This window comes from Camelus bactrianus, chromosome 3, assembly GCF_048773025.1.
Source record: "Camelus bactrianus isolate YW-2024 breed Bactrian camel chromosome 3, ASM4877302v1, whole genome shotgun sequence".
NCBI classification, from domain to species: Eukaryota; Metazoa; Chordata; class Mammalia; order Artiodactyla; family Camelidae; genus Camelus; species Camelus bactrianus.
In genome coordinates, this window is record NC_133541.1 from 27,447,259 (window position 1) to 27,462,977 (window position 15,719).

General features: G+C 31.7%; 1 protein-coding gene across 5 annotated transcripts in view; it reads left to right on the plus strand.

Annotated features, from left to right (window-relative positions):
* NIPBL (NIPBL cohesin loading factor) overlaps nt 1-15,719 on the plus strand; it is a 175,427-nt gene that overhangs the window by 129,412 nt on the left and 30,296 nt on the right. For all 5 annotated transcript variants that reach the window (XM_074357167.1, XM_074357180.1, XM_074357187.1 and 2 more), the window contains 11 exons: nt 412-494; nt 1,092-1,224; nt 2,150-2,293; nt 4,234-4,323; nt 5,191-5,405; nt 5,516-5,618; nt 6,236-6,334; nt 6,432-6,578; nt 8,192-8,326; nt 9,072-9,170; nt 10,002-10,055. In XM_074357167.1, the coding sequence (XP_074213268.1) occupies nt 412-494; nt 1,092-1,224; nt 2,150-2,293; nt 4,234-4,323; nt 5,191-5,405; nt 5,516-5,618; nt 6,236-6,334; nt 6,432-6,578; nt 8,192-8,326; nt 9,072-9,170; nt 10,002-10,055 (1,302 nt within the window). The remainder of the gene's footprint in view (nt 1-411; nt 495-1,091; nt 1,225-2,149; nt 2,294-4,233; nt 4,324-5,190; nt 5,406-5,515; nt 5,619-6,235; nt 6,335-6,431; nt 6,579-8,191; nt 8,327-9,071; nt 9,171-10,001; nt 10,056-15,719) is intronic.

Sequence of the window (15,719 nt, forward strand, 5' to 3'; positions counted from 1 at the left end):
AATTTTTAATGAAGGAGTTGAATTTTCTTTGGCATTATGTATCAGTGTTTCATAAACTTTTTGAACTTGCAATTTTTTTTCAAAATTCTTTTTGTATTTTCAGTCAAAACTGTTCTGACCTAGATCATCATAAGTAACTATTGACATCTCATTTGTGAAACACATTTATCACTCTTAACATATTTTATTAAATTAAAATAAACTCAGTATTTTTATTTGGTTTTTACGAAGTATTGAAATATGTTTAGTATGCTAATTGTAGCTTCTCTTTTTTATATATAAGAGACTAGTTAAGAATTTTAGTATATAAATTTATTGCTCCTATTCAGTAATAACATGGCAATAGCAACTGAACTAACTTGTTTGTTAGTTAATTTTTTATATCTGTATATATTCATTTTCTCAATCTAGGTTGACCAAGATGTTGTTATTACCAATTCTTATGAAACAGCCATGCGAACAGCCCAAAACTTCCTTTCCATCTTCCTTAAAAAGTGAGTAAAATTAACATAATCTGGTTTTTATTTTCCCCAGTACAGAGAGTAGTTCATTTATTTTATGTAAAAGATTAATCCAATTTCCTGTCATAATCTGAACCTTCAGTATCTCTCTCTGACCCTTGATTTCCTTATCTTTAAAATGAGGCAATTAGAATATTAAAAAATCTAAAATTTTGTGAGCTTACTTGTATGTTGAAATCCAAAAGTTAAAGTCTTAGATTGAAATTTTATAATTTTTCTTCAGTGAATTTTGGGGAATTCTCAGTGAATAGGAAATTTTGTGGAGAGAGGTTTGCTTAGCCTTTAGAAGAATTTATGGTAATCTCATAGGAAAAACAGTGGTTGTTATTTAAAACATGTTATACTTGCCAGAAAGTAATGTTAATGTTAGTCAATAAATGAATTCCCTGTAGTAGGGGAACAAATGAAGTTTGAGAAATAAATTCATTTTAAAGCATAAATTGATTTAATCTCCTCTCTTATACCATAGTTAGATAGAAGAGAAGAGAAACCTTAGTTAACAAAATTTAAATTATTTTGGTGGGCATGTCACCTAAATTCACAGCCTTTTTATTATTTATCTTTGAACAGATGTGGTAGTAAACAAGGTGAAGAAGATTACAGACCACTATTTGAAAATTTTGTTCAAGACCTTCTTTCAACAGTCAATAAGCCTGAATGGCCTGCTGCTGAACTACTCCTTAGTTTGTTAGGGAGACTGTTGGTAAGAGTATAGCATTTAAAGATTATTAAATTACTAGAAGACAACATAATGAGGATGTACTCTGATTCACAGATGATGAATTCTTTAAAAATGTGTAAGGAAATATGACCATTGCATCTCTATCTTTTTGCATGTGCATATCTGTACACAATATTGTCAGTACCTTGTAGAAAACTTTGAAATGTTGTGACTTTTGGTGCTTTCATTTCATTACATAAGATAACAGTGCTTTAAAAACTTTTTGTTTGTTTGGAGATATTTGTTAGTTAAAAGCATCTCAACACTAAGTCATTGTAAGTTATAAGTTAATAAGTTATTGTAGTTAATTCATTTCAAAGCATGAGACTGATAAATGTGAACTTTTTGTTATTTTTAAGAATATTTCTAAAATGTGGCACTAAAGTTTTAGTCCTCATGTAATACAATAGGGAAATGCAAAGAAACACTGATTTCTTTTTTTATTTTTAAACTACATTTGGAGTTACACAATTGTTTCAAAGTTTTAGGGACCCTTCTGTCAACTGGAAAATGTATTAATACTATCCTGAGGCCAAGATAATATTTCATAGGCATCAGAATTCCAGCCTAAGAAATTCTTAATTAGTAATATTCCTTTTTTTTTAAACTTTATACTTTTTTCCCACTTTTAAGCCTATGTTTAAAGACAGTGACCGTGTTCTTAGGGAGGTTTAATCTATAATTTTTTAATGTGCTCACTTGAGCAGCACAAATACTGTAATTTTTTTTAAATGAAAATGTTCAGATTCCAGAAACTCAAAAGGCAGTTACTTTGTGGAATAATATCACAAGAAAAAAAAGTTTAAATTTCAAATAATACAACATGGATTTGAACTTGATGAGATAAATTGCTTTTATTTTAAATATATTATAAGTTAATGAAATCGAAATTATTTTTGTTACGTAGGTTCATCAATTCAGTAACAAGTCAACAGAAATGGCTTTAAGAGTGGCATCTCTTGACTACCTTGGAACTGTTGCTGCACGACTGAGGAAAGATGCTGTTACAAGCAAAATGGATCAAGGGTCTATAGAACGGATTTTAAAACAGGTATTGAGATAAAGAATTTGAATTACAGGGATAAGTAATAGTTAAGTACTTTCTTTTGGTATTCTTACGTTACATTTTATTTTATAGATTTAAAATAAAATCTTACTTCTAACAAGTAGGCTTTTTCAAAATCCCCACAGAGAAAGTTTATACCTTAGGGTGAATTATGTCTACCAGGAGCTTCAAATGATTTAAGAAAATTGATTGGTAAATGATCTCTAATTTTACCATATACAATGTTTTCATTTTCTTTTTTCTTTTTTTTAACATCCATAAGCATACCCATGTTGGCTGTTACAAACACTTCTAATTTTTTTTCCTATGTATTTTGAAATAATTTTAAACATACAGAAGATTATAGAATTAGTACAAAAGGCTCCCATAAACTTTTCACCCAGATTCCTTAATGATTGACTTTTGCTTCTTCATTCTTTTCCAAAATGTGCACACATGTGTATCTATATTTGCTTTTTTTTTTTTGTCTTCTGAACCATTTGAGCAGACAGAATGCCCCCATCCCCCCCTCAGTTTCATAGTGTGATTCCCTGGACAAGCAGGACCAACATTAACATCACCTAGGAACTTGTTAGAAATGCAAATTCCCAGAACTCTCCCTGGACCTACTGAATCAGAAGCTCTGGGGCTGGGGCCTAGCAGTCTGGTTTAACAAACCCTCCAGGTAATTCTAATGAATGCTGAAGTTTGAGAACTGCTCTGTGTATATTTTCTACAAACAAGAACTCTCACTTAAATATCGCAGTACAACTATCAAAAGCAAGAAATTACCATTAGTGTAATACTACCGCCTAATGGAATACTATGATTCCTGTTGTATTTAATAGGTTATTATTTGTTGTTACTATTTTAATGTTTAAACTGTCCTAGATTTGATCAGTGAGAGCCCCTTCAAAGTAGCGTTTGTTTCTTTTTGATACCTTCCCATCTTACCTTGAGGATTTTCTTACATTGTGGCACAGCAAGATGTTTTAGGCTCATCTTTTCCATTCCTGGCCCCAGCCCTGGAATCAGCAAAGTACTGCTGATTCCTTTCATTGGAGAATGAGAATTTAAAAATCAAGATCTAGGTGCTAGGTGATTTTCAGTATTTCTGAGCCTGGACCTATGACCTATTTGCCACATATGGCCAGGTAGATTACACACTGTAAAACTCAAGGGGAGTGATCATTGGTAAATATTTTTATGACTCTTCACATACTTCCAAATTGCTTTTAGAGGTTTACAGTGTACTAGTTTATAATGCTGTGATTAATTTCTGGATGTATTCATTTCACCACGCTTCAAGATAGTTATCCTAATCTTTGTTTTCTGCTTAAATATATTCTAAACCATGTATTTGGCATTTCACATGTTAAAACAAGAGTATAAGCTATAGAAATGAGTGTCAGCTCACAGTTAATTTCTGACTGTGTTGTTCTTGGCAGGACCTAAAGATTCAGTTCCTTTCTGATTCTAGAGCAGGTGAACAGCTCAGATATGCCTATTGTATATTCAATATCCTACAGGAAATATAGCACTATTTTATATTAATTAGAAATAAAAACATTTCCCTTTCAAAAACCTGTAACATATATGATAATACAGACAATAACAGTTTCCATTTACTAGATTAAAAATTTGGAGTTGTCTCTTTTACCAAACAGAAAACCAGTCCTAGGACCTTCCTACCTATGAGCTTCTTCAAAGAAAAATAACATGTAGTTCATAAAAATAAGGGCCAACCTCAGCTATCAGTATACGTCAGCTATCAGTGTGTACGTTTTTCAAAAATAGTATCCTTCTGTTTCTTCCTTTTAATTGCTACGCTTATGTTTTCAGTTTTATTATTTATCATTTTTTCTCTCAGATTTGTGTTTATGGCTAGATGACTTATTACAGTACATTATTAATATCTTTTTTATCTTATGTGGCTTATTTTGTAGGTTTCAGGAGGAGAAGATGAAATCCAACAATTGCAAAAAGCATTGCTTGATTACTTGGATGAAAACACTGAGACTGATCCTTCACTAGTGGTAGGATTCCACTTTTTTGGAGAGATCACATATTTATTCAACTTGAGTGTGAAAGAAACTTAGGAAGTGCTATGAAGAGGAAAGGTGTACTGGAATATTGATTTTTGAGACAGATACTTGATAAACAGAAAAGAATGGTTATGGATTGATTTGTCCTAAATGGAATTCTGGTTCAGATACTGTAGTTTTCTAAAATTGTGTGTGACACAGGAATTATTTGGAAATTTTTCCATAGGTTATCCTTGAGACCAGGTTGGATCATTGTTCTCAGGGTGGATTATGGCCCATGTGGTACATGAGATGCTCTATTGGCCTATTAGAAGAAACTTTAGACTTTTATGTGTATATTTATTGGTAAATATAATCCTTCTATTTTTACGTATATTAGGTATTCAAAATATTAATATAATAAGTTTATATTTAAAATATAAACTGTGTTAGGAACAGTGTGCTTATACTGGGGTACTTTTAAATTTTTGTTTTTAACTAATTGTCTCTGAAGAGGTTGGAGATAACTAAGCTATTCAGACAACTACTACAGGTTTTCAGTCTTTATGGAAAGGAACAGATGATACAATGATGTGTGTCAGTTATTTCTCAATGAAAGAGAAAAAAACCAAATTTTTAAAAAAGGAACAAATTATATGTGTGCCTCGATGTTTAAATACTTAAAAAATAAGAAAATAATGTTTTCTATCACTTAGATATTGTAAACATTCTGGCTTTCTTAAAATCAGTTTTTATTTGATGGAATTTTTTTTAAGTAAACCTTGATACTTGTATTCGTGATTGTGAGCGCTTTATCAGTGGACTGGAAATTTTGTTATTAATTTCATCAAACTCAAGTCTCATCTAATTTCTTTCCAGTTTTCTCGTAAATTCTATATAGCCCAGTGGTTCCGTGATACAACTCTGGAAACAGAAAAAGCAATGAAATCACAAAAAGATGAAGAATCATCTGAAGGAACACATCACGCGAAGGAAGTGGAGACAACTGGTCAAATTATGCATAGAGCTGAAAACCGGAAAAAGTTTCTTAGAAGCATTATCAAAACCACACCTTCTCAGTTCAGCACATTAAAGTAAGATCCAGAGAGAAAACATCTTTACTTTTCAGTTATGTCTTTTGTATCTATTTAAACACTTCTCTAGTTAAGTGAATTAATAAAAATGTAATGTCTTTTTGTTGCAGGATGAACTCTGATACTGTGGACTATGATGATGCTTGTTTGATTGTTCGATACTTGGCCTCTATGAGGCCGTTTGCCCAGAGCTTTGATATTTATTTGACACAGGTAAACTGGACCAGAATTCCTTATGAAATGATACTAATTTTTGTAATTCTGGATATTTGTGTTTGTGTATAATATCTATTCATTGTTGAGAACAGATATTTTAAAAAATCATGAAAGTAGCATTTGTTTCTGTTCCATGTTTGTTAAAATGTCTTTGTTCTGCATGCCTTTTACATGTTGATTCTTATTTTACAGATGAATGGATATGTATCTGTATGGTACATGTAGAGTGATGGTATAGGTAGAGTGATATTATAAAAATAAATTATTCAATTACCAAGTTATTATTTAAATGAAACTCAATATCCTCAATTTAAGTTACATGTAGAAAGGTTTCAGTGGGGCTACAGATTCTTGCAGATGAAGCATAGCAATAAAAAACAGATTTAATTGAGAATGCCAGGATAAAGGAAAGACCCTAAAGTACAGAATGCCTTACTTACCATGTGTACCTACCTTTAAGTTAAAGCTTTGGATCAGTAAGATAACAGATCTTTTACTCACTTACATAAAAATTAAGGGAAAATAAATGTGATATTTATTTTAATTTTCTTTCCATATTTTGTTAAATGCTGTATATTCTAAAATTTATTAAAATGTCAATATTTGCTTGGCAGATCCTTCGAGTTCTTGGTGAAAATGCAATTGCCGTTCGAACAAAAGCCATGAAGTGTTTATCTGAGGTTGTTGCTGTAGACCCCAGTATCCTAGCCAGGGTAAAGAGGAGCATAAATGATTCTTCTTATTTGAATTTTCTATTCCAATTAAAATATTCTACTTAGTATAAATTATATTGCCTCTGTTTTTCTTTAGCTTGATATGCAGCGAGGAGTTCATGGACGTTTGATGGATAATTCCACTAGTGTCCGAGAAGCAGCAGTAGAATTACTAGGCCGATTTGTCCTTTGTCGGCCTCAGCTTGCTGAGCAGTATTATGATATGCTGATTGAAAGAATATTGGTATGTTTGTTTTGTCATTTTTATTGTAATTTATGAATATAAATTTGTCTTTCTCTTGTCATTTTTTTAAAATGTTATGCTAGAAAAGTAAATATCAGTTATATATTTATATTGCCTAATTTATGAACTATAGCAACTTTCTAAAGAAGGACCTATTTCAAGAGGAGGGCTGATCAATATTGTAAAACAAATCATTGGCAAAAATGGAATTCCTCTTTTCGGTTACTATTGCCTTTTGATTTTGCCAGTTTACAATGAGTAAATGATAGGGGTTACATGGCATAGTTAAATATTTTGAATAAGAATCTAGAGTAATCATATGTATGTAAATAAACAGGAAGAATTATTTCAGTCAGCTAGGTATAGAACTTTGGTATCTGAAAGTATTTTTGGTCATTATGTGTATCTGCATGTTTTTTTAAAACTGAATTATGACAAGCTCAGATACCTGCAAGTTAAACAGGAAAATTGTTTGCATCGTAAGAGCAAACTTAAATACTATTCTAAGATATTTTCTTCTGTGTCATGGAATTCTCTGGTCCTGAAGCATTTCCCTAGAAAATGAAAGGAGACATTGGCATTACAGAATATCTGCAGAATCTCCATACCACCTGCTACAGGCATACTGACTTCTTGTTTAACTCAACAGAGGTGCGTTAGGTACAGGATTAGGTATTCCTGAAATGATAAGAGTTTATCTTATCACTGTTAGGCCAGGATCAGAATACTGTGTAACTGAGAATTACGGATAATTTCCTCTTCAACTATCATAAAATCTTGATTGAAACAAAGAATTTTAAGGAGAGTGAAAGACTTTTTTCTCTTTTAATGCCTCAGTTTTTTCAAGAGTAAAGGGCAAAATCAACAGCATTTTCGAATATAATGGACTCTGACAGCATCTACCTTAGCAATATAGCCTAAAATACTTTGACAGTTGTTAACTGCATAATGGAAATAATTTTGCACAATAAGTGTTCAATGCTTTTTATTTATTTTAAAAACACTTAAATTTTGAAAATTTGTAAAGTTAAGGGAAAATAGTACAATGAATACTCGTGTGTCCTCCACAGTATCTCATTTATATTTTGAGTACTCTCCTTTTTACCCACTTCACCCATGACATTGACTAATTTAAAAAGACCAGGCCAGTCTTGTTATTTCCTCGTGGTTTTGTTTCATTTAATCTGTTCCTTTGTTTCTTATATTTCCTATAAATCATAAGATAGTGACAGTGGTTTGAAAGGCTTAAACATTTTTGTTAAGAGTACTTCATAAGCTGTTTAAGTGCCAGACACTGTCCTAAAAGCTTCGTTTGTCGTCCCACTTAATTTAGCAAGCTTATCCTCAAGTCTCATGTTCAGTGCTATTTAATATTTTTCATGTATTAGATATTGTATTCTGAAAGCAATGATGGCATAATAAAATAACCCATATTTATGGTACCATTGATAAGAAACAATGTAAAGAGGAAATATGTACACAGATTGTGTTTATCATGTTAATAAAAAATATATATACTGCTTATTGGTATTTTCTACTTTAATTTATCAAATTTCACACACCTAGGTATCTCAGGTTTTCCTCTGACATTTAAAATACTTTTCTGTTCTTAGGATACTGGTATCAGTGTCAGAAAAAGAGTGATAAAGATTCTAAGAGACATCTGTATTGAACAACCAACATTTCCAAAAATTACAGAAATGTGTGTAAAAATGATCCGCAGAGTCAATGATGAAGAGGGCATTAAGGTAAGATTAAAAACATTGACTACTTTAAAATTCATTTTTCATTAATGTTTTGAATAATTTAAATGTTTATTTTATTTAAATTTTGTTAATTTATACATATATAAAAACTTTAGAAGTGAATCAATATTTTAGATTATAAATTCAAGAGAAAGACATACTTAGATACAGTTATATTTCTAGATTTTGTATTCATTAATAAAATCTGATCTTACTCAACCAATTTAGCAATTATAATATTTAATGTCATTGTAGAGATTGCATTGTATACAAAAAAGTTTATTATCAAGTTAAATTTATTTTGATTTTCAGGTGATATGTGCTTGATTTTCTGAATTAGTGAATACTTTGTTGAAAGTTTAATCCTGAGTTCATTAATGAGTTTTCATATATGATTATCCCTGTATTTTTTTTATGAGTTTCTTTTCTTTGTTTTTTAACAACTTCCCCAAAAATAGAAAAAAAAAATTTTCAGTTAGATCGAAAGCATTTGCATGTGTACTATCCAGAAGTTGTATACTACACATTGTATCACTCATTAAAAATCTTTGCTAAATTGAGAAAGATTGTATTTTTTAAATTATAAATTGGTGATTTTTTTTAAAAACTGAGAAATTCATACCAAAAATTTCAGGTAATTTGTGTTGTTAGTTTATAGTTTTGTTTTGGGCTTTAATGAGAATCTGGGATTAAGAATTTTGCCACATTTGTTGTAGTTAACTTTGTTGGATATTTTTCTTTCTTCTAGAAATTAGTAAATGAAACATTCCAAAAACTCTGGTTTACTCCAACTCCACACAATGACAAAGAAGCAATGACAAGAAAAATTTTAAATATCACTGATGTGGTAAGAAGGACTGGAACAAGGGTGGTCCCTGTGGGTGCAAACCTCATTGAGGCCTACCTCATCTTCTTACAAAGGGAGAGACAGTGATGAGATATTGGTTAATTTCTACATTTAGTACTACTTCCCTTACTTTGTATTTCTGGAGATACTCAAGGGATGCAAGTAAGAGGAGATTGGTGTTTCTACTTAGCCCCACTTTTTGACAGTCGTTGACTTAAACACTGATACTGAAATTCTCCAGATTATTCCAATGTTTACAAACTGAGAGGGGAAGAAGTGTAGTAATCCAGTAGATATAGTATAGATGCAGTAACCCAGGGATGGCATCCTGAAAAAAGACAGTAATTTCTGCCTTTTTAGAAAACGTGAATTAAGATTAATTTCTTTTGTTTAGTTATGTACATAAGCTATAATTTCCTTGACCCAGAATACTTTTCATGTTTTGAACATAAGAAATTTTTTACTACAGATTACATGATCATCTCTGATTCACTGATGTCTTTGTTATCTAGAACAATGAGAAGCAAATAGTTCCATTTTTTATCATTTTGGACCTTACAGATTTTTCTGACAGTATATGATTCAAGATAACTGTTCAAAATGTAATACCATATTTAATTTCAATACATTAATTACTTGAATGTCTTCTGAGGTATATTTAGAACAAAATTCTTTAATTTACTTAGCTTACTGAAAACACAGTGTACTTTTAAAATAATTTTTTTTAATTTGGAACACTGGACATTTATATACTTAAGGCTACAGCATAGCAAAAGTATATTTTAAAGTAAATTTCTAATTTTGATAGTTTCACCATATCTCCTCTCATAGGTTGCAGCATGCAGAGATACTGGATATGACTGGTTTGAGCAACTCCTTCAAAACGTGAGTGTTTACAGACTATGATTTGAAAGTACTTTTTCAGTTATTTTTGAAGTATTTGCTTTGTGGTAATGAAAATTTATTTTAATATATTAGGCTGAATGTTTTGGTTGCTAGCCCTATTTAATCGATTATTCAGTTACTTTTTACAAGTAAGTCATACAAATCACTAATTTATATTCTGTCTTCCCATCTTTCTAGATAATTATTTCCTCTTATCCTTTTAATCTAGAAGATAGAGATGAGATCTATAAATAGATATACAGATTTCATTAAGTATATATTTACATTATTTGACATGTATAAAATATATAGAATTTCCTGCAGTAGTACAGAATTAAACTGAAGGTTGTGTTTTTTCAAGATTTCATATCTGGAAATATTTAGCTCCCTATGAATTTTTTTGTTTAAGACATTTCAAATACATAGAAGTGCCCATCACCCAGCTTCAAAAATTATCAGCATTTACCTAATATTCTGTTTATTTCTATTCCTCTCCAATCTTTTTTTTTTTTTCCTTTTGGCTATAATACTTTAAAGCAAATCTCATATTTTAAATATATATCATTTGACCCATAAATACTTTAGTATCCATCTCTAATAGAAATGACTTTTTAAAAAGTAACCAGAATATAATTGTCATCTATATCAGAATAAATGTTAATAAATTATTTCCTAGTATCTGACACCTAGTCAGCATTCACATTTCCCTAATTACCTCAAAAATATATTTTTATAGTTGATTTGCAGTCGCTTTGGTTGACATGACTCATAAGACTTAGTCTATAATAGTCAACCCCTCATTTCTCCTTTTTCCATGCCACTTAGGTGTTCTCCTGTAGAATGTCCCACATTCTGGATTTCATAGATCTCTCTTTCTGATATCATTTAAGTTGTTCCTCTGTCCACCCTTTTTTCCTGTAAACTCTTAGTTAGATCTAGAGGTTTAGTAATACTGAAGTTCAGTTTTAGGAATATGAGACAAGAATACTTCATAGGTGATGCTGAATATTATTGCATCACATCAGTAGGCACATAATATTTGGTTGTCCCATTTTTAGTGATCTTTGAGTGCCTGGTACTTCTATTTTAAAGTCTTTCAGGATTGATTTTTAAATGACCATTACCTTGCAACATACTGAGTTTTTTCTAATTATTTTATTTCTTCCATATTAATTAGCTAGGATCCTTCTTTAAAGAAGAATTTTGTCCTGATTATTTGGTTACTGTGAAATATAGTTTGTGCAAGAAAGGCGAGGGAAATGCTTTTTTCTTTTCCATTACTTACCAATTTTCAGAATAATGAGTTTTCCTGTCAATTTTCAAAGGTGAATAAAGAGTTCATTTATTTTTAATATCAGTGTGAACTAATAGATTTTTATGTCTTTGTATCTTAATTCATTGCAGTTGTAATTGTTTTTGAAACTCAGCTTGTTTCATCTTTGCCCAGAGATAGTCCCTTCAAGTTGGTCTTGTATCTTTTTGGTTATAACTCCATTGCTCTTTTGTAGCCTAATCACTTTCTGCCTCTTCAAGGTACCCCAGACTCAACTTGCACATTTTCTGTCCCAAACCTGAAATCATTCATTTTGTCAAAGAGAGCTAATTCCCTTTACTGGGAATAATCTGGGTGTTGTGAATATTCATTGCTAGTGAGTTATCATAGTTTTGATCCTTTTCAGAGGATAGAGCTAAAAAATATGTATTTTTTAGAAAGAAAAAAAAAGAATCAAGAATTTACATTGAAATCTTTAATTCAAATTTAAGATTTTGAGTTTCTTCTTCTTTGGTTTTATTCTTTCCTTTAAATTAAAGCTGAAAATCTTATCTCCCAAGGAAATAAACATAATTTCCTATTTGCTTTTGCCCTACTATATTAATGATAAGATTATTGGATACAGTTTCACATTTTCTTTGCATTTCTTTTTATTTAAGCTCAATAAATATAAACCATTAAAAGTCTATCTTGAAATAATTTTTTCTGTTTGATTATGTCAGCAGTTTACTGCTAGGTCTGTTTGTTTAATTTTTTATTTTTAGTGATAACTTCAGTAATAAAACTGTATTTAATAACATTTTTGACAATCAACCAAAAGTATTTCATTGAGGCATGATTTACATCCAAAATATTTGCCAGTTTTAGATGTGCAGGTCGATTAATTTTAATAATTATATACAGTGATGTAAGAATATCACTCTTAAAAGCTTCCTGGTGCCACTTTGTAGTTGATTCTCTCCCCCTGGCCCTTGCAAACCATTGACCCATTTTTGTCAATATAGTTGTACCCTTTGTAGAATTTCACATTAATGGAATCATACAGCATGTATTTTGCATTTGACTTCTTTTAACTAGCAGAACGTTACTAGTATATTAATATTTTATTCCTTTTAATTGCTGAGTAGCATTGATAGTATGGATGTATCATAATTTCTTTATTAATTCACAAATTTATGGAGTTCTAGGTTGTTTCCAGTTTGGGCTATTACGAATAGTGCTGCTATCAGTAGTTGTGGGCAAGTTTTTGTGGGGGTGTGCATTTTCACTTCTCTTGGGTGAATTCCTATGAATGTGATTGCTGGGTCATGTGGGGAGTGAGAAACTGCCAAGCTGTTTTTCCAAAATGGCTGAACCATTTTGCATTTCCACCAGCAATGTTCCTTTGCTCCACACCCTCACCAGTGTTGGTATTGTCAGTCTTTTTAATTTCAGCCGTTAAACCACAGTTTAAAGCATTCTGGTCATGTGCAGTAACATGTTGCTATTTTAAAAAATTTAAGGTGTCTTTTTTAAACACCCTCATGGTGTTTGCTTATGTTATTCATTCTATAATACCGTGGACTCTCTTTATCAGTCATCTTCCATTTTATAATTTTTATAATTTTACATGATATATGCGGCATCCTTTCCCTCCTAAATCAAACAATTAGTTCTGTATTGTAGAGCCTTTTGACCATCTTAGTTTTATTTATGTCAGCTATTTCTAAGGGGACATAATAATTTCTAAGAAGCTCTACAAATCATATTTCATGTGATAATTATAATAAATGTATAATAAAAAGTAAGAAGAGTAGCTATCAGAAATGTCATTATTTAGTATTAATAAAAAAGAATCTAAGATAATATCCCTGTGTATTATGGGCAAGTTAGAAGTAAAAAAGAAAACACTAGATTTATAACCTCTTAGCGGTGGTTTTATATTTTTTGTAACTTTACTCTCTAGTTGTCCATTCAACCCATTCTTCCTATTCATTGCTTTCCTACTTTAGTTTCTGCCAACTATTTAGTTTACCAAAATGACTCTGTGACTTTTTGATACAGTCATTAGACTAACAAAGTTTAGTGTAATGAAATAAAGAACACTAAAAATATTTATCTAAATACATGTGTCAGAGATATAACCACTCTTAGTAATTGTAATAACATTGTGCATAAATGTTAAGAGAAGCTAGGAAGGATACAAAGAATAGACTACTGGAATTAATGAATATTCGTAAGTCAAGAATAATTAGCAAGCACACTTAGCTATTTCCAGTTGAGTTCCTGTGTACACATTCCATTCCATCCAATTTCAGATTTTTCTCATTTTTATTATTTTTGTGTTGGGTCAGTTTCCTTATAGATTGGTGCTTCCCAATTCATGGAATGTGGTTTCCTAGGGAAATTTGAAATACTACGTGACATATCTTCAAATTTACACATGCATCAAACTCTATTCACCGACTACATATTTTGTTAGTATGTCAAATATTTGTATACACATACGTATATTCATTTTTCAAATGTGTGGTAATTCATTTCCTTTATAACTTTTAATGATTTCATAGCTTTTTGTGGTTTTTCAGTAGTATGTGAATGAAAAAGTTCTATCATGAAGGTCCTTACATTTTCTTTTTAAGTTTCTTAAAAGTGGTCCAATTAGTTGAAACTACTGTCATAGCCTATGATGGGTGCACAAAATTAAATTAATTTTATAGTGCCACTCATTTCATTGCTTATGATCTAAGACTGTGACCCTTTCTTAGTTTATGAGAAAATGCAGGCAATGAAAAAACTTGCATAAACCTATATTTCATCTGTTCCTGGCCTTTGTAATCCAAAACAAGATCTCCTTGTTGAAGTTTATATCAAATGTTCTTATTTCCATCAACCAGTGAATGAGTAGGAAAACTAATATATCCATACAATTTGATAATGCTTCGCATCAAAAAGGAACAGACTGATACATACAGCAACATATATGATTAATAAAAATATTATGCAGAGTGAAGGAAGCCTTACACGGAAGAGTCGGTGTTCTCATTCTATTTATATGAAGATCTAGGAGAGGTAAAACTAATCTGTACTGGAAAAAATCAGAAGGGTTATTGCAGGGGTCCAGGGATTAACTCAAAAGGGACATGTATTAATTATGGTTCTCCAGAGAAACAGAACAAGATAGTGAGAAAGAGAGAGAAGGGAAAAGATTTATTATAAGGAATTGGCTCATGTGATTATGGCACTCTTAAATCCCACAATCTGCTATCTGCAAACTGGAGGCCCAGAGAAGCCACTAGTGTGTAGTTCAGTAGTTTGGTTCCTAGGCCTGAACTAGGGAGGCTGATAGTGTAAATCCCAGTCCGAAAGCAGGAGGAGACCAGTGTCCCAGCTAAAGTAGTTAGAGAATGGATGCTTCCTTCCTCTGCCTTTTGTTCTATTCAGGCCCTTAATTGATTGTTTGATGCCACCCATGTTGGAGAGGGCAGTCTGCTTTGTCCACAAATTCAAATGCTAATCTCATTTAGAACCACCCTCATTGACCAACAACCAGAAATAATGTTTGACCAGATAACTGAGCATCCCTTGGCCTGATCAAATTAACACTTAAAACTAACCATCATGATTCCATCTTTTGTTAACTTGATACCCATATACATCTCCTTAAACCATACTTAATCTTCAAATAATGACAATAACAAGGTCATAATTCCACTTAACATGATTACCTATCCTGCATACAACGGAAAATGGCGCTAACCTCTTTCCCAGAAGAAAAAGTCCTTGAGTGATGTTTACTCTTCTTGATATCCCATAACTTAAGTACTATGATGTCAGATTAACAATCCTTAAATACTATAATATGAAGTCAATACATTTTATGTTACATGGTAAGGGGCTAAGAGAGGGGAAAAAAACAAAAATATTTTCTCACTTTCTCCCTGCCCCCCTCCCCCTCCTCCATACATATAACACACACCCATAAACACACACACATGTATTCATGACAAAATGAGTAGGAAATACTCATGACAAAGTCCTGTTTCTGTAACTGTTATTGTGGTCACAGCTGGTATTTAGAACTACCTTCTTCCACTGCTGAATCTGCATTCCGTTTGCCTTCAGCCAGCACCTCAGGTGGTCATGGTTCTTTGGTGAGTGCTGCCCCTCACATTCCCACCCCTTGATTCCTGGACCATGAAACCTGGCTGTTGACTGAACACCACTGTGTATTGGATGCTGATTCAGAGCATAAGGCCTGCTGGAGAATCTTGCTACCGCCATGCAAGATATTGTCACCTATCTGGTGCTGTAACTGAGTCTTTAAAAGACTGGTCCACTTTCTATCAAGTCAGCTGCATCAGGATGGGTAGAGCATGGTAAACATGAGCATAGACCCATTGCTGCACTTC